The sequence below is a fragment of the Arachis stenosperma genome, chromosome 5, assembly GCF_014773155.1.
Source record: "Arachis stenosperma cultivar V10309 chromosome 5, arast.V10309.gnm1.PFL2, whole genome shotgun sequence".
In the NCBI taxonomy this organism is placed as follows: Eukaryota; Viridiplantae; Streptophyta; class Magnoliopsida; order Fabales; family Fabaceae; genus Arachis; species Arachis stenosperma.
In genome coordinates, this window is record NC_080381.1 from 11,187,178 (window position 1) to 11,205,832 (window position 18,655).

At 38.0% G+C, this 18,655-nt stretch overlaps 2 protein-coding genes across 4 annotated transcripts; both read left to right on the plus strand.

Moving 5' to 3' along the window:
- The first annotated feature begins 1,716 nt into the window (after positions 1–1,716).
- On the plus strand, positions 1,717–5,893 carry LOC130982848 (pentatricopeptide repeat-containing protein At4g38150). 3 transcript variants are annotated; one of them, XM_057906969.1, is made up of 3 exons: positions 1,717–2,046; positions 3,525–3,653; positions 4,556–5,893. In XM_057906969.1, the coding sequence occupies exon 3, from the start codon at positions 4,562–4,564 to the stop codon at positions 5,681–5,683; it is 1,122 nt and encodes a 373-aa protein (XP_057762952.1). In that variant the 5' UTR covers positions 1,717–2,046; positions 3,525–3,653; positions 4,556–4,561; the 3' UTR covers positions 5,684–5,893. The 3 variants fall into 3 exon arrangements, with proteins under 3 accessions (XP_057762952.1, XP_057762951.1, XP_057762950.1); XM_057906968.1 differs by lacking the exon at positions 3,525–3,653; XM_057906967.1 differs by lacking the exons at positions 1,717–2,046; positions 3,525–3,653 and adding an exon at positions 2,180–3,313.
- A 1,453-nt stretch (positions 5,894–7,346) lies between these two features.
- LOC130982610 (probable polyol transporter 6) lies at positions 7,347–10,237 on the plus strand. The gene is made up of 3 exons (XM_057906651.1): positions 7,347–7,555; positions 8,350–8,851; positions 9,127–10,237. Exons 1-3 carry the CDS (start codon positions 7,396–7,398, stop codon positions 10,028–10,030), a joined length of 1,566 nt encoding a protein of 521 aa, XP_057762634.1. The 5' UTR covers positions 7,347–7,395; the 3' UTR covers positions 10,031–10,237.
- Positions 10,238–18,655: the final 8,418 nt, after the last annotated feature.

An 18,655-nucleotide genomic window follows, 5' to 3' on the forward strand; every position in this document is an offset into this window, starting at 1 on the left:
GAGGAATTTACCTTCGGATTCTTCACTCCGGAAGTACCCTCTCTGTGTTGATCATTAACTTCTTGGTGGAGGGTTAGATCCACATTGTCATTACCTGCGTTCAGATTCTCTTCTTCGGAATCCGTTTCCGCATGGACTTCCTCGTGGGATCTATCCGCCATCGATGGATGATCTCTCGGGTCCCCGGCAACGGCGCCAATGTTACGGTGGGTAACCAGAGATAAATGCAATGGATGGTGTTGAATGGCCCAAGTGCGTGAAGGAGGAGAACTCCGGCTGGATCGGCAACTCGGGAGGCTCCGTTCGACTTGCGCGCGTGAATGAATGGGGGGGTGGTACCTGCAAAGACACTCTGATGCTTAAGTTAGCAAGAGTGTGAGTAGGTCTAGAGAGTATTGGGCCTAGAGATACCTGAGGGGTGTCAGGGTATTTGTAGTGGTGAGCCAATAACCACCGTTGGAGTAGTGCCGTATCTTTAGGATATTAACCGTCCCATTATCTTAGGGAGGTTAAGATATGGCTTCATGAAGTGGTTAGAGAGATTTTAGGGGCGGTTACTCATTTGAATGAGTGTTTGCTTGCCAGCTAATCTCCTATCCGACTTCTTTATACTAAGTCGTGGTTGACACCGACTTCTTAGGTGGAGGTCGGTGTTTTGCTAGGTTTAATCTATTGGATCAGGCCTTTGGGTTGGACTTGGGCCCTTAGCATTGGGCCAGGGTATGAACAATATATATAAACGAGCCAAAGTCTACTGTTCAACTCAAATTAAGTTTTATTTTGATCTCTCATTGATGAGTTATATTAATTTAGTCTTTAATTTTTTAATTATTTTTATTTAGTCATTTAAATTAAAAAAAGTGTATTAATATAGTCATTTATGTATTTTTCGTCATCAGAACTCAATGCTATTAGTGACGTAACTTAAGCCTTGTCATGTTGGACATATTAAAGCAACACATACATATTTTGACGATAAATAAGGCATTAAACTATGTCGTTTAAGAGTTTGAACAATCTTATCATAATCAAGTTTCTTGTCATAATCCTCAAACGAAGTTGTTTAATGCCTTCTTTAGCGTTAAAACGTGTACGACGTCGTTTTAATATGTTCAACGTGGCAAAACTTGAGTTACGTTATCAATAATGTTGAGTTTCGGTGACAAAAAATACACAAAAGACTATATTGGTGCACTTTTTTAAATATAAAAAATCAAATTATAACCATTAAAAAATTAAAGACTAAATCAATGCAACTTACCAATTTTAAAGACTAAAATAGAATTTAATTGATCCAACTCATTTAACTTGACCAAAAAAATAATCGGACTAGATGCTATAATAAAAAAACCCACTGATCCAATTTTCGTCCGCTTAAATAAGTTTCGAGGGTTTGAATCCCACCTTGTATATGCAGCAACTCATTGGCCAGCGACAAACTCTTAAATGCAGTTTAGATCCACAACATAATAGTTCTTAACCTATTGGTTGGAGAATACCGTGTGCAAAAAAAAAAAAAACTAAATAAAAAAATCATAATTATCAAATTGGGTCACTAATTAGACTGTTTAAACATCAGATTCGGTTAAAAGCAGTTCGACCCGGCGTTTTTTAGCAAAAACGGTGACCGGCCGGTTTATATGACCCGGACCGGTCATGCTTTTTTTTCTTGAGAAAAAATGAAAAACGACGCTGCTAAACACCCCCACCCCCCAGGTTGCCCTAAAGCGGATCACCCCCAATCCCCAAGTACCCTCAATGTCTCTCTTCTCTCTCGAGTCTTGTCTCTTTCTCGTCACTCTCTCCCTCGCCTTCAAGCTCTCGCACAGTCGCACTCACTGACTCGGACTCGGCGGACTCAAGCTCGTCGTCGCGGCCTGTGTCGTCACGTCTCGCACTCAGTCGCCGTCTTCCCTGCTATCGCTTCGCCGGCGGCAGAAAGCAGACCGAATTGGTCCCTCGGGTGGTGGTGGTGGTCTTCGTCTTCTTATTCGGCCGTCAGTTCAGTCGGTCAGCTTCCTTCACCGTCAAGTGGTCCTTGGGCAGGTGAGCTTCCTTCGGCACTGTTCTTTCTTTTTCAATTTTATCATAGTTGTTTTGTTGTTGAAAATTATCAATGAGCTGAATTTGTTGCTGTAAGTTGAATTTGTTGCTGAATATATCGCTGAGCAATTTTTTTTTTTTCTGGAAAACATGTTGAATTGATGAAGCATTTTATGCTGACAGATGAGTATGATGGAATACCTATCTTCTATTGCTTTTAAATTGTTGCTCTAAGTTGAATTTGTTGCTGAATGTCACTTAGCTAAATCTTTTATTGCTGTAGTTCTTTTATTTCTTTTATCCCTGCATTCCTCTCTTCTATCTTTTTCAGTTTTTCCTTTTCCCTTGCCCCTGTCAATTTTGTTGTTGTAAATCATCACTGAACCATCTTTTGTTGCTGTATTGAGTCAAATTTATTGTTGTATTGAGTTGAATTTGTTGCTGTATTGAGCTAAATTTATTGTTGCTGTTGAGTTAATTTGTTGTTGTAAATATCTTTTGAGCTATACTTCTTGAATTTGTTACTGAGCTAAAATTTTTTTTGGTTGAAAATTATGAGTGAGTTGAATTTGTTGCTGAAAATCTGTCACCGAGATGAATTTATTGCTGTAAGAATAGATAGTTTCTGTGTAATGTGTAGAGACTCAGTCTTAGTCTTAGCCTTCAATTATTGTAATAAGAGTTGATTTAATATTTGAGTATTGACAATTACACAGGCAATATTGGACTATTGGTATAACGGTATTTTGATGGATTGATTTATAAATTGAATTTATGTTTTTGATTAGTTTGTTAGTCATTAATTTACTGACTGTAATATGTTTTGCTCTCTTGTTCATTTAAATTGAAAAAGTATTTTAACTTTTGATTTTATTTTTTTTATAATTTTATATTAATTATAATCGGATTAATCGGTCGAATCAGTGATTTATCGGTTGAACCGGTGACCTGCTCATATGATTGGGTCAATTACGGCCAGGTCCATTACAGGTTCAATTCTAATAACTATGCAAAAAACCCTAGCAGACTCATAACCCGTAAGTATAACAGAATTCATATCAACCTCCAGCCCTCCACCCCCTAACACTCACGGGCTCTCTGCCTCTGGCTCTCTCCGTCACACACATTGACCTACAACATCCGGCGCCGGCGCTGTCGCGCCTCGCTGTCGCACCTGTCCCCTCCGTGGATCCGTCGCAGGCTCGCACCCTCTCCGTTGCTGCTGCCCCTGGGTCCTGTGTATCTATATATGTATCTTCCATTCTTCCTGGTACTGTGAAAACTACAGCTGGGGTTTGTGTGTTTTATGCAAAGTGTCTTTTCCTGAGGTGGTTTATTCATGATTCCAATATTCACTCTTTGACCTATAATCTTTGGATGTAAATCTTCATTGGACATGTTTTTTTCTTTTCTTAAGTTAACATGATTTAAACCGAGTTTACGTTTGTAATAATGTTGTTTTTTGACTTCCTGGGTGAAAGGTGCTAGCAGCTAGTCTAAAGACGGAGATGAGTTGATGAATTGTGGCATAGGAATGAAGTTGTTCCTTTTGCTATTTTGATCTAAATAAAAGTGACCCTTCAAGTGGCACTTCTGAATTCTAATCCAAGGTTGCATCAATTCATCTGCTTGCTTCATATTCATATTAGAAGCATCATATGGTAGCTACTATTTGGAACAAATTTGGTTAGGGATTGTGAAATTGTATGTTTTTTTCAATGAATGGTTTAGTAACTTTTTTTGAAAAAAAAAGAAGTAAAAGTTAAAGGCGGGTTTGGGCGCGGTGAGTCGGCCCGCCCACCACCCAATATATATGTATATATGATAATTGATATATGATCTATGTATAGATAGTCTCACCTATGATAAGACTCGTAACATCGTTTGATTTATATAACCAATCCCACCTAGTAGGATAATATTTTCGTGTATATGCTTGATATTATTGTTATTTGTAAAATATAACATTGAAGACCTTTATGATTACTCGAGTTTTTATAAAAGGAAATTAATTTTCTTTCCCTTGACTTGATTAAAGGAAATCAATGTATATGTGATAATTGAAAGGTCTGATCTAAGTCATAACTTGATTCATTTTTATTGGAAAATCTATTTTGTGTGGGGATCTTATTGTATGTAAATATAGTAATATACTCAAGTCCTTTTTTATTAGGAGGACATCATGATTACTCTTATTAGTTTTTTGGGTCATCTGATTACTCTTTTATTGAGTGAATTGGATTGAGTCCATACGAAACCACCACTGAGCATTGCATTTTTTCATTTCATTCTTTGGTTTAATGCTAATATAACAGCACCATTTGCTGACAATTGAAGATATAATTTTAAATTGATAACAATTGCAGGCACTTTCATATGATAAATTAATTGAATACATGAATATTCAACATTTATTGTGTGATTTATGTCTGTTTCCCTCCTTTGTGTAGTTGTTGTTTCTTTGATTTCGGAATGAGTTTGTTGACTGTAAGCTTATGAAACTTATGAACAGGTTCACATGCCAACAATGCTAGGGCGGCTTCATAAACTAGTTCCCCCTGCATCTTCCAAACAATATCTGGCACCATGCTTTAAGACTTTGCGCCATTATAGCTTTGTTGATGATGGCGGTGGAAGAAGCAAACAGCATGTACAAGAATCTCATGATGAGGATTTTTCTCTTAAACAGTCAGATTTTAATGGCAGTGGTATCAATGGAAGCCAGGAAGGATATGGCAATCAACAGTTTCCGCCAGAACCAATTCCAGATAGACCTTTGAGAGGTGGTAGGCCAACTAATCAGCCTCCTCGTCCGCGTGTGAGGGAACGTAGTGGAGATTCCCATTCCTTCCCTCCAAAATTTGAGGATGATCATGGAAGACCTGATCTTGCATTCCATGGCAGAAATATGGCTGAAACAGGTTGGGCTGCTGGTCAATCAGGAGAGAGTTTCCTTGATAAATTCAAGCTTGGGTTTGATAATAAAACAGCAAACACATCCGAGTCTGCTTCGGGCAACCAATCCGAAGAAGCGAAGAGGTCAAATCCCAATCAACCAGCTTCAGAATCTATGCCCCAAGATGCCAATGAGATCTTCAAGAAGATGAAGGAAACCGGTCTTATCCCCAATGCTGTGGCCATGCTTGATGGTCTATGCAAAGATGGCTTTGTTCAAGAAGCCTTGAAGCTTTTTGGTCTGATGCGGGAGAAGGGTACCATTCCGGAGATTGTCATATATACAGCTGTAGTGGAAGGCTTTACGAAGGCCCACAAGGCAGACGATGCCATAAGGATCTTTCGGAAAATGCAAAGCAATGGCATTTCACCAAACGTTTTCAGTTACACTGTCCTTGTACAAGGACTAAGCAAATGTGGCAGATTACAGGATGCTTTTGAATTCTGTGTGGAGATGTTGGAAGCAGGTCATTATCCGAACACAACTACTTTTGTAGGCTTAGTAGACAGTTTCTGCAAGGAAAAAGGTGTTGAAGAAGCAAAGGATGCTATCAAGACATTAACAGATAAGGGCTTTAATCTTGATAAGAAGGCTGTGAGGGAGTTTTTGGACAAGAAAGCACCATTTTCACCTTCAGTTTGGGAGGCAATTTTGGGGAAGACAATTCCACAGAGACCATTTTAAATCTCTTTCCAGGCCGTGTAAGCTTTTGCCAAACTCATTCATATCCTTGGATAATTTATGTAGGTGGATCTATTTATTTTTGCGTAAAAGTTCCGACTTGTTAATTGTTTGCTTCTTGATAGTAAGCACATGTTTTTGCTTTGGATGTGCTCAATGTAGACTTCAAGTTTAAGGAAACTCTAATAAGAATATAAGATGCAAATTGCAGAATGCAGATAACTGAGGCTTTGGATGTGCCTGTTTTGTAGTTTGCAAACGATAGTTTAGGCAGTGATGTGGGACTGAAAAAATAAAAATAAAAAAAAGTATAATTCAATGTACTATAATTGAAGGGAGAAGGGAATGAGAATCGAACACTTTATCTCAGACTCAAATGGACTAACAACAAAGTTTAGTTATACTTTTTGAGAAGAATCACATGAAATGCTTCGAAGACTAACCATAAATTGTGAGTTCAATTGCATGGAAATGATGAACTTATTCTTTCAAAAGTTGTTTTATTACAATTTTTTTTTTTTGATTTGTGGAGTATAATAAAAATATTTTTGAGATGTTAAATACATATTTATATATGCGATGATTGATTTGTGGTTTTTGTTGTACCATGATTGGTTTTATTATTATGCTACCTATGATCTTCACATATTATGAATACATAATTAGTTTAGGGTTCAGACACTAATTTGTTGCTAAGAATTGAGTAATGATTTTTTTGACAAAAGTTCTATAATAACTATTGAGTTAATTTTAATGTACTAATAATATAAAGAGTATTACGTGATCATCTAATTAAATTTATGTTTTAAAAACTTTTTAAGTAGTGAATTTAAAAATTAGTTATATTTTATGATGTGATAATATTAAATTGGATGCCTGTGCAAAAATTGTTTTATCTCGGGGAATAAAAATTAAATTATTTTAACATTTTGTAAATTTACACAGGTTGATTGATCTGATTAGAACACGTAGAAAGAAATTGGAAAAGGGATGGGAAGATTCGAAGGGAATCTAAAATCTAAAATTTGGTTAGGTTGTCAATAAGTTACGACCTTTATGATCACGGTATGGACGATCATCCTTCACAAAGTAAATCAAGAAACCAATAGGCTCCACATGAGGAATACCGATTACATTCATAAACTCCACATGGCAACAATATTTTGTAATAATATATGTAAATTCCCTATGGACGTTGATACATGCGAATTTGACGACAATTTATATCATATTAAATTAGCGAATTTGTTTTTCCCTTTGGAAGAGAAGAGAAGCGGGGAAGGGGTGATAGTGAAATTGGTTTTTGTTGAAATGAAGAGTAGACATCACTAAGTAATTTCACAATAAAAACGACATAATTCAAGAAAACTCGATACTAACTACCTTCGTCTCATTTTGAAGAGTCATTTACATAGTTCTTGAGTCAACAAGTTTTGAAGAGGCAGGCATTTTGAAATTAAAAATACACTATATAATACTCTATGTTAAATTAATTAATACACAATGAAAATCACCGCAAATTGAGGTGGAGGCATTATAATTCTTTCTTAGTGTGAAGCAACATCTGCTTGATTAAACAATATATATAAATAAATAATTGGCCTCATGGACTGTTGTAATGCCAAATTAGAGTCTCTATATGTAGTCACTATATATACGAGTGTTGCATCATTTTTCAGTTTTTACAAAAATCACACAATTAGCAACTTCACACAATGTGTCCGGGACAAGAAACAAACGTGCAATGCCAGTGCCAAAGGGCCATGAAAGATGGTAGTGGCCACAATAATGAAGACTATAGTCTTACCAAGTTTAACAACTATGCTTGTGCTTGTGTGGTAGCTGCCTCTATTATCTCTGCTATATTTGGCTATTGTGAGTATCTATTTCTTCTTCTACTATGTTCTAACTCAGTATATCTTTTAGTCCACATAACGAATCTCACTTTAAGGTAGCGTGGTAGAGGGACAGAGACTGAAAGACTGATATTGAGAGACAGAAACTAAGAGACCGAAATAAATTTTAATATTCGTGCAAAGTGGAAGATAGAAATTAAAACAAGAATGAAGGTCTAATTTAATTTGTCCAAAAGATAAAATTAGAATTAATTAATTGAAATGAGGATATTTTAGATATAAAATGTTATTAAAATTTCTATTTTTATCTCTTAAATTTCAGTTTCCTGTCTCCATTTTTTGAAAGAACTGAAATATTGAAATTTTAAAGACAGAAATTTTAATACCAGTTTTTGAACCAACAAACATAATACTGAATTTCAGTTTCTCAGTCTCTCCGTCTCTGTTCCAGTACCTCAAAATAAAATAAACGTTACCTAATAGAATAGGGTTTAACTGTTGTTGCTATTAGTAGGTCTGGATGGAATAGATTTTGGAAAACATTTTAATTAGTTGGGTTGTACAACTGAGTAACACTTTGAAATAATGTTTGGTATTGTTTAATTGAAAATATTAGTGTGACTTATTGTGCGTGTTATTTATTTTTTGTGGGTGATAGTCACACTCCATCTTATGGTGATGAGGTGATGAGTTCAAGTGAGTATATATATATCACTACTCTTTTTCAGTTTTAATGCTTAAACAAAGACATGTATAAGCAATCAAAATGAAGATTTCTAAGAAAGAAGCAAAATATATTTTGTTCTTGTACAGCTACAGGAGTGATGGCAGGAGCATTGTTATACATAAAGGAAGAACTACGAATCAGTGATCTACAGGTTCAACTGCTAGCAGGAATCTTGAATGCATGTGCATTACCAGGATCCTTGCTGGCAGGAAGAATCTCTGATATCATAGGACGGAGAAACACCATCATCCTCTCTTCCATCATCTTCTTGTTGGGGTCCATTCTGATGGGGTACGGTCCAAACTACTCAGCATTGATGGCTGGAAGATGCACGGCGGGTATTGGTGCGGGTTTTGCCCTCATGATTGCACCAGTTTACAGCGCTGAGATCTCTTCTCCTTCCTACAGAGGCTTCCTAACCGCTCTCCCTGACGTGTCCATCAACTTGGGTCTCTTATTGGGCTATGTCTCTAACTACTTCTTCGGTCGCTTGCCCCTTCAAATTGGCTGGAGAACCATGCTTTTTGTTCCTGCATTCCCTTCTCTGGCTCTGGCCATTCTCATGCTCAAGCTTGTTGAGTCGCCAAGGTGATCATCATTCAAATTGGACTCTTCTATTGTTGTTGTGTTTGAAGTTGATAGCTGAGAGTCGTTAAATGATTTAACAGATTTAATTAAACTTTCAGTTATCAACTTTAACTGTACCTGAATTTTCACCTTGTGCTCGTGAAATAAGTGGTTTTGATGACGGCTTAATTAAACTCCAAATTATCAACTTTACATAAAGTTATAAAGTTAACTGTAGCTGAGTTTTCAACTTGTGCTTGTGAGATAAGTGGTTTGATGACGGCTTAATTAAACAGGTGGCTGGTGATGCAAGGGCGTATTGGTGATGCGAGGGAAGTTCTGATGCGCGTGTCAAACACGAAGCAAGAAGCAGAGCAACGGTTGCAAGAGATAAAAACCGCCGCAGGCATCGATCCAAGAAGCACACAAGACATTGTCCAAGTGCCAAAGAGGAGTCGAAGTGGCGGAGGAGCGCTCCGAGAGCTTCTATGCAATCCTTCGCCGCCTGTTCGGCGAATCCTAATCGCAGCCACCGGCGTCCATTTGTTCCAGCAAATCATCGGGATAGAGGCCATTTTCATGTACACTCCAAGGATCTTTGAGAGAACAGGAATCACTGATAAGAGCGTGTTGTTACTAGCAACAGTTGGAATGGGAATCAGCGATGCCGTTTTCGTGTTGATATCAACATTCTTGTTGGACAGAGTTGGAAGAAGGATCTTGTTGCTGGTTAGTTCTGGTGGTGTTGCTGTGTCTCTTCTAGGCTTAGGTGCATGCATGAGAATAGTGGAGCATTCAGATGACAAGGTTTCTTGGGCAATAAGTTTCACCATTGTATTCACTTACATCTATGTGGCTTTCACTGCAATAGGCCTTGGACCTGTTACATGGGTGTATAGCTCAGAGATTTTTCCACTCAGGTTGAGAGCACAGGGTCTTGGTGTGGGTGTCACTGTCAACAGGTTCACAAATGTTGTGGTGGTTACAAGTTTCATTTCAATTTATCAGAAGATTACAATGGCTGGGATTTTCTTTATGTATACTGCTATCACAGCCTTGGCTTGGTGCTTCTATTATTCCTTCTTGCCTGAAACCAAAGGTAGGTCTTTAGAGGACATGGAGAGTATATTTGGGAAAACTAATGACATCAATAATAATAAGCAAGTGAAGCATGTCATCAATGGCTACAACAATGCATAGTAGTTTAGCTTTTATTTCTTAGTATTATCATTATTATTGTTACTATAGATTTCTTCTTCCCCTCCATTGAGATAATAGTAGTATTGAGTATTGACATACATTAGCCATTTCTTGATGAGTTTTCCCTATGTAATAATATGGATGGCTTCAATACTTCTTTCATCTATGTCTCTCTCTTATGTTATTGTATTTTTATTAATTCCATGCATCAATTCTAGTTCAATTATGATATGGTGGATTCTAGTATCACTGTGCTACCATAATTATGTAAATATTATTAAAATTAAAGTTATATATTTTTTTATATTTTGATAATATTTTTTTAAATAATATTTAAAAAATAAAAGTATTATTTAATAATAAAAAATTATTATTTTAATTTTAACAATATTTTTTAAAATACTATATTAGTTAGTTACGGTAACATAGTTTTACTAAAATGACTCTATTCTGGTATTTGTGTAATTTAGTGTTGGTTTAAATTAATTTATTTGAGTGAAAAAATATTCTTTTATAAAAATATATTTTTATTAAATTTTAAATATGTTTAGATATATTTTTTAAGAAAATTACTTCTATTAAAAAAATAAACTATTTATTTTTTCTTAAAAACTAATAATATTTTATTTTTTTAAAAAATATAAATAAAAGACGTTTTAAATATTTAAAAAAATTTAAAAAATTTATTTAAATATGAAATGACTTTAATTTTTTTTAAATAAATAAATAAATACTTTTTCTTGACCAAAAAAAAAAAAAAAACTTTTTTCAAAGCCAATGCAAACTACCCTTAAACTTGTTTGATAATTTATATCTTCGCCAATAAAATTATGGATCACATGTATTATTCTTTATCAAGTTTTATCAACCGTAATATAACATCTCCAAAAATTATGCATGACGTAGATAAACTCATATATATTTTTTCTTTTTTTCAAATGAGACTGCTTTTGAGAACTAAACCAAGAAAATAAATGCAATTATTTACTCCCAAATTTACTCCTTTAAAAGTCCATCTAAAAGCACTTCTCAAAGTTTGTTGAGAAGATGGCATAATCTAGCTCTTTATTATATACTGTAGAGAAATGACTTTAATGTTAGAAGTGGTCCAAAAGGCACCGAACCAAACCCATGAAGTTTTATAGTTTTTTAAGTTGAAAATATTTCAGGTGGCTAATCTAAGTTTTTGTTTTCACCAAACTTTTAGTCATATATATGGGAAGTTCACACAGATTGTTCAAGTTTGTTTGGAAGTTGATCTTGGCTGTGAAATAGCTTTGATTTAACTATCCAGTATCCACCGAGCAATATATTCGGAGGCCGATGTCCAACTTTTGAATTCGAGCTTTTCTCCGTGTTATGTGAGAGTGTGAGCAATGAGAAAGGGGGGAGTGTACCTGCAAAGGTACTCCGATACTTAAGTCAGTATAGTATTAAGTTTTTAAAACTTAAATCTAAAGAGATGCTTTACCTTCCTTTATATGGAGAGTTCTTCGTCCATTACATTCTTAGTAATAAGTTGTCGGTTTCTCGTCATGCCGTTTGAGATGTCGGTTATGATGAGAATATTGATGTCACCGAGTTATAGCTCATAAAATCCGAGCAGTAACGGATAATGACGAGTTATGGTGCCTGCCAATAACGGTTATGAGGCCGAGTTATAGCTCATATTAATGACGACCATATCACAGCCCCCAAGCTTAGCCTGAGGAAAGTTTTTTAATGAAGCAGGTTGAGCTTTTGTGATGAGTTATAACTCGGTTAAGTGGATTCCTGAGTGAGCCCCCAGTTCAACGTACTTCATTAAATGAATTTTGTATTGTGCCACGTTGGACATCGTGCCCGTTTGTTAATGAGGAGAGAGAATGAGTGGTGGCTTCATTAATGTTGTGTTAGTTTCCAATGTGCCGTTTGTCGTTTGATGTGACTGAGGCAGGGGTGATATTTGGAACGTTTTTGTTTTTGATTAATTACTTCTACTGATTGGAATTTGGGCGTTTTGGTTTTCTCCTTCTTTGTGAAGAATGAGCAAGAGAGGTATGGCTATGTGCTTGTGATTTCTTTCTTCCCTCGTCTCTTTGTATTTCCTGGTTGCATGTTTGTTTTACTGTTTTTGATGGGGTTTGAGAAGGAGAAGAAGGATAAAATAGATTGGTCTTATGACTGGGTTGGGGATGATGTGAGGTCTCAGGTGTCTTTATTTTGTGATGAGGCTGCTGTGAAGGAAGTGGATGTGAGTAAGGTAGTGAGGCAGAATTCTGGAGTTGGGATTGAGTTACTGCCATGTAGTGTTAATGATAGGGTTTATCACCGTGGTAGGGGCTTTGAATTTTTCTACATGCACAGCTGTGTTCTCAAAGAGCTGAGAGTTAGGTTACCATTTACAGATTTCGAGTGTCAGATTTTAAAACAGTTAAACTGTGCTCCATCGCAGCTTCATCCAAATGGGTGGGTGTTCCTTCGTTCTTTTGAAATTCTAATGGAATTTCTGGAGGAGGAGCTGTCTGTTGACCTGTTCTTCTCACTATTTCAAGCCAAGGGGGTGTGGAAAGGTGGTTGGATAAATTTCAACAGCACCCCTGAATTTGGCATTTTCAGGTTGTATAAATCTTCTTTCAAAGACTTTAAAGAGATGTATTTCAAAGTTAGGGGCCTGGAAAAAGATTTTTCTTTTTTCATAGATGAAAATATGGCTGAGAAGTTCCCATTGTATTGGTGCTCGGAACCTCAGAATATACTCGGACCAGAAGTTATTTCTCCGAGAAACGTTTGTTTGATTGAGTTTCTTGTTGAAAACATCGGTCGGGGAGACCTAATTTCAATGTATGAGCTTCCGAAGTGGGAGGAGGATAAAGATGCTGTTTTAAAATATTTAGGTGAGTTATAGGGTTGTTTCTGATGTATTAATTTTTCTCTTCAGATATCTGATGTTCCTTGTGTTTTGCAGGGGGTAAATATCCTGGTGTTTCAGCTGCGTCCCTGAGGACACGTTTCAAAAATAAGAATTTGGAGAAGGAGGTTTCATCTTCTAATGCTGAGAAAATTGCTGGGACTGGCAAAGTTACTCAGCCTCGTCAAGGTCGGAGGAAAGTGATTATAAAAAAGAAGAGGAAGTCCGATCTTGTTGACTTGTCCGATGATTCTGATGAAAAGTCATTAGGGGTTCCTCTTGAGGAAATACAGGCTTTTATGGACAATCAAAAAAGGCTTCATGAAATTTCTGAACAAAGTGAGGGATTTTCTGTATGGGAAAAAGAGTATCCCTATATGGCTGTGGTGGACGAGTATTGTCAATCGTCGGCTGATGTTTCACTTGCAAAGGAGGTTGGAGACATCGCGATTGGTCAGTATATGCAGGTAATGGGCGACCTTGTTTGTTTTATTTGTTGTTTTTTGGAAATTTTGACAAAGTGCCTGTATTGTTTTGTCTAGGTTGTTGGTTTGCGCCTTGCGAGTCTTGGGCGTAGCCAAGAGTTGAAGTATAAGGGAGTTGCTGCGGAAAGGGGAGAGGTTTCTGTTCTGAAGGAACAGTTGGTTAAGAGTAAAAGTGTTGTTGCCGAGCTTCAGGCACGGTTAACCGAGGCCGAGAAGTTATTGAAGGAGACGAAAGATAATTATGCTCGGGATGCGGAGGATTTGAAGAAAAAAGAAAGTGATTTGGCAAGCGTACAATCTCGTCTAATTGAGGTAACTGCTGAATTAAAGAATGTGGAGAAGAAAAAAGCTGATGAAATTCTGGATTCTTTTGTTGAGGGGTTTGAAAGGGCGTTGTTACAGGCGAAGTTTTTGGCACCAGAAGCTGATCTGTCCGGGATAGACCTTGGAAAAGTTGTTCGTGATGGTAAGATGGTCGAAGATGATGGTGATGTTGAAGATCAGGCAGATAATGTGTAGTTTGTTATTATGTTGGATATTTTGTTGTTTTATTTTGTAATGGATAGCTATTTCAATTTTGATGTTTGTTTTTGAATTGTGGTATCGGTTTGAACGTTATTGGATGTGAATACTTTCCTTTGAGGAAAAAGTTTTTTGTTGATTGATAGGAAATGATTCTGAGGATATTTCATTTCTGTTTTAGAATACTGCCGAGTAGTGGCAGGTTGTAAATTTAGGCGAGGATTGTCATTTTCCGAGCTATATTGATAATTGATAGTGATGAAAAATATAAATCTCATAATTGAATAGAACGAGATAGTCTTGATTATAGATTCGTATTTCTTTAAATACAAATTCTCAGGTAGGCTAGCCTCGTTAAAACCTCTCCAAGCAAAACCCTTTGGGACAAAAACTTGGTAGTAGGAAAAAGAGTACTAGCCTGTCCCTGATTCTTAACTATAGAACTTCTTTAGGGATGAAACATTCCAGGTATTGGGTAATACTTTACCGTCTATTGATTCGAGTTTGTATGCTCCATTGCCGAGTACTTCTGATATTCGGTATGGACCGTCCCAGTTTGCTGCGAGCTTTCCATGTGAGGGTGGTTTCCGAGCACTTTCCGTTCTACGAAGTACTAAGTCTCCTCTCACAAATGATCTGCTTTTAACCGATTTGTTGTACTGGCGGGCTATTGCTTGTTGTGCTGCGCGTTGCTTCAATGTGGCGATGTCTCTTACTTCTTCGATGATGTCGAGCTCGGATCTCCGAGCTTCCTCCTGATTGCCGAGGTAAGTTTGGATGGAGCTCTGGGAGATCTCCAAGGGTATCATGGCTTCAGAACCGTATACCAGCCTGAAGGGTGTTTCTCTTGTTGATGATTGTGGCGTTGTGTTATATCCCCAGAGGACTTCGGGTATGAGCTCGGCCCAGAGACCTTTGGCGTCATCTAGCTTTTTCTTAAGTGCGTGTAGGATGACCTTATTTGCCGCCTCAGCTAGGCCATTTGTTTGAGGATGTTCTACTGAAGCAAAATGTTGTTTTATTTTGAGATTCTACAAAAAAGATTGAAATTTCTGATCGGCGAACTGGCGGCCGTTGTCAGTGATGATATGGTGAGGTATTCCAAAACGACAAATAATGTTTTTCCAAACAAAAGAAATCATTTGTTGGGATGTTATTCTGGCCAAAGGTTGGGCTTCCACCCATTTTGAGAAATAATCGATACCAACGACGAGGAATTTTACCTGGCCCAGTGCTGTCGGAAACGGACCGAGTATCTCTAAACCCCATTGGTTGAAAGGCCAGTTGATGTCAGAGTGATGTAGTTGCTCGGCTGGAATGTGTATTAGTGGTGCATGTTTTTGGCAGTTGTGACATGTTCGGATCTTGTGTTTGCTATCCTGGTTTAAAGTCGGCCACAAGAAGCCAGCTCGAAGGATTTTTTATGCTAAACTTCATGCGCCTGTGTGTGTTTCGCAGATTCCCTCATGTGCCTCTGCTAGTGCAATGTCTGCTTCGGGCTTGTTGAGACACTTTAGTAATGGGCGATTGTATCCTCGTCTGTACAATGTTCTGTTGAGTATTGTGAAGGAAGATGCTTGTCTTCGGAATTTTTTGACATTGTCCACCCCTTCTGGTATATTACCTGTTTGCAAATATTGTATGAAGTTGTTCCTCCAATCCCTTTCCTGTGTGACACTTAGCACATTTGTTAGAGTAACACTGGGAGATGTAAGGGTGAATTGGTGCAGTGTAGATAACTCGGATTGTGTACTACCGAGCTTAGATAAAATATCAGCCCTATGGTTTTGTTCATGTGGAATGTGTTGTATTTCAATTTTGGAAAATTTTGAAGTTAACTTTTTAACTAAAAGTAGATATTTAGATAGAAGATGATCTTTAACCTGAAAAAGGTCGTTTAACTATTGTACTACCAATAAAGAGTCACAGTATACCTTTATCGCCGATATTTGGAGATCTAGACAAAGTCGGAGTCCGGCGACTAGTGCTTCATATTCTGATTGATTGTTGCTGGCTTTAAAAGCTAGATGTAAAGAATGCTCCAATATGAAGCCATCTTCGGACTCCAGGCGTATTCCTGCTCCGCAGCCCCCATTATTGGAGGAGCCGTCAACGTACAAAGTCCATTGCTTTGTGTAACACTTGCCTTAATGGATGATCTGTTCTGACATGAATTACGTGGCTTTGGAAATAAGGTCGGAGTCTTCGTGCCGAGAATATCAGAGCTAATGCGAGTTTTTCTATCCTCGGATAGTTGAGCTCAGAATGCTGGAGTGTTTTACTCATGAAATATATTGGATGCTGAGTTTTGTTTCTTTCTGTAACAAGAACCGAGCTTATTGCCTAATCAGAAACTAATAAGTATAGAAATAAATCTTCCCCTTGTAGGGGCTTTTGCAAAATCGGCGGTTGTGAGAGAGTTGTTTTTAATTTTGAAAAAGCTCTTTCACAATCATCGTTCCACTGAAATTTGTTTTTCTTTTTTATTGTTTGGAAAAAGGGAATAGACGTTGAAGCTAGGCATGGAACAAATCTGGATAGTGCGGCGAGTCTTCCTGTGAGGCGCTGAACCTCGTTGACCATTTTTGGGCTGGCCATGTCCAGCACCGCTCGGTATTTGTCTGGATTCGCCTCTATTCCCCTGCGTGTTAGTAGAAAACCTAAAAACCTACCCCCCTGAACGGCGAATGCACATTTCTCGGGATTAAGGCGCATGTTGTACTGCCAAATTTGGCCGAATATTTTTTGTAAGGTTGCTGACGTGACTGTTTCCGATTTTTGTTTTGGCGACCATATCATCGACATAGACTTCGATATTTCTGCCGATCTGTTTGGCGAAGACCTTGTCCATAAGACGTTGGTAAGTTCCACCTGCGTTCTTTAATCCAAATGGCATAAATTTATAACAATAGTTACCGAAATCAGTAATAAATGCCGTTTTATTTTGATCGGAGGGGTGCATTAGGATCTGATTATACCCTGAGTACGCATCCATGAAACTTAAAGTAGCGTAACTTGAGGCGTTATCTACTAAAGAGTCTATGGATGGTAAAGGGTAGGAATCCTTAGGGCATGCTTTGTTTAAGTCAGTGAAGTCGACGCACATGCGCCACTTACCATTTTGTTTTCTTATCATTACCACATTGGCTAACCAGGTAGTAAATCTGATTTCTTTGATAAATTCTGCATTGATGAGCTTTTGGGTTTCCTCTAGTGATGCTCTTTTCTTTTCCTCGCCGAGTTTCCTTTTCTTCTGCTGCACTGGTCGGACTGCCGAGTTTATTGCTAGCTTATGACTGATGATTTGTGGATCGATGCCGGGCATGTCTGAAGGTGTCCATGCAAAAAGGTCGGCTTGATCTTGTAAAAAAGATTCTGATGGTCTCTAGGTCTATTGCGTTGATTGAGGTACCTACATAAGTAAATTTGTTAGGGTCATTATTAAAATATACTTTTTGTAAATCGTCAGAAGGTTGTGGGCGCTCGAGAAAATCAGCTCTTGGATCGAGGTAGGCAAGTGGGTGGCCGGTTTGCTTGAGGTCGACATTGTTGACTTGCTGCTTTGCACGATTTTGAAATTTCATGCTAATGTTGTAGCATTGCCGTGCTTCTTTATGATCTCCGTGGATTGTTACGACTTTATCGTCCTACAGGGAAAACTTAACACACAGATGAACTGTGGAAACAATTGCGCCGAACTTGTTCAAAAAAGGTTGGCCAAGGATAAGGTTATAGGGACTGAAGCAATCAACTACTAAATATTGAATATCATTAGTTTTTGAAAGAGGATGCTCACCCAGTGTGGTTTGTAACCACACTGCCTGAGAATCCGACCAAGTCTCCTCCTGTTGACTGTAGGATGTTGTTGCTGAGCTTCATTTTTTGAAATGTGGAATAGAACAGAACGTCTGCACTGCTTCTGGGGTCCAAGAGTACTTTCCTTACCAATAGATCCCCTATCTGAAGAGTGATTACCACAGGGTCGTCCAAGTTCTGTATGTTGGAGTTGAAGTCGGCGTATGTGAAAGTGACTTCTGGTTGCTGATAAGTCATTTCAGCATCTTGTTGTGGTCCATGTACCGAGCATATTGCTCGGAACGTTCTTTTCCTTGTCGAATTCGAGGATCCTCCACTAGCGTATCCACCTGAAATGCAATTGATTATGCCGCGCGGTCTTTCGTAGTGGCTTGAAGATGCCTTATCTTTTCCTCGGTTTGGTTGTTCGGAGGAATCATTTGTTGCGGAAGGGGGGGTGCGCTTTTGGATGTGACCTCCTATGTATTTGTCGAGGTGTCCCTGCCTTGCCAACCGTTCTAAAAGGTCCTTGGCGACCACACAGTCATCAGTGTTGTGGCCGTGTTTCTGGTGGAAAGCGCAGTACTTGGACTTGTCTACATTCTTTGCATCTTGATAGGTACCGGCTTTCCTCGGTGGTTTGATCATCTTTGAATTCAAGATTTCTTTGATTATGTCCTCTCTCTTGGTATTGAACTGCGTATAAGAATCAAATCGGGGTGTTAGTTTAAAATTTTTCTTAATACCCGAACTCTTATCGTCTTCTCGGAAGTATGACTTGTCGGTTCTCCGGGCTTGTCTGAGCTCTTCAATGTCAATTTGTCCTTTTGCTTTCTCACAGAATTCTGCAAGAGTCCTCGGCTTGGCCACTGCGATTATCTCCTGGAACTTTCCGGGTCGAAGTCCGCTTTTGATCGCATGTAGGTGGACCTC

Coding starts and splice junctions, on each gene's coding strand:
- LOC130982610 (XM_057906651.1), top strand. CDS start 7,396: ATGTGTCCGGGACAAGAAACAAACGTGCAATGCCAGTGCCAAAGGGCC. Junction 7,556..8,349: donor CTCTGCTATATTTGGCTATT/GTGAGTATCTAT, acceptor GTTCTTGTACAG/CTACAGGAGTGATGGCAGGA. Junction 8,852..9,126: donor AAGCTTGTTGAGTCGCCAAG/GTGATCATCATT, acceptor TTAATTAAACAG/GTGGCTGGTGATGCAAGGGC.
- LOC130982848 (XM_057906967.1), top strand. CDS start 3,293: ATGTATCTTCCATTCTTCCTG. Junction 3,314..4,555: donor TGTATCTTCCATTCTTCCTG/GTACTGTGAAAA, acceptor ACTTATGAACAG/GTTCACATGCCAACAATGCT.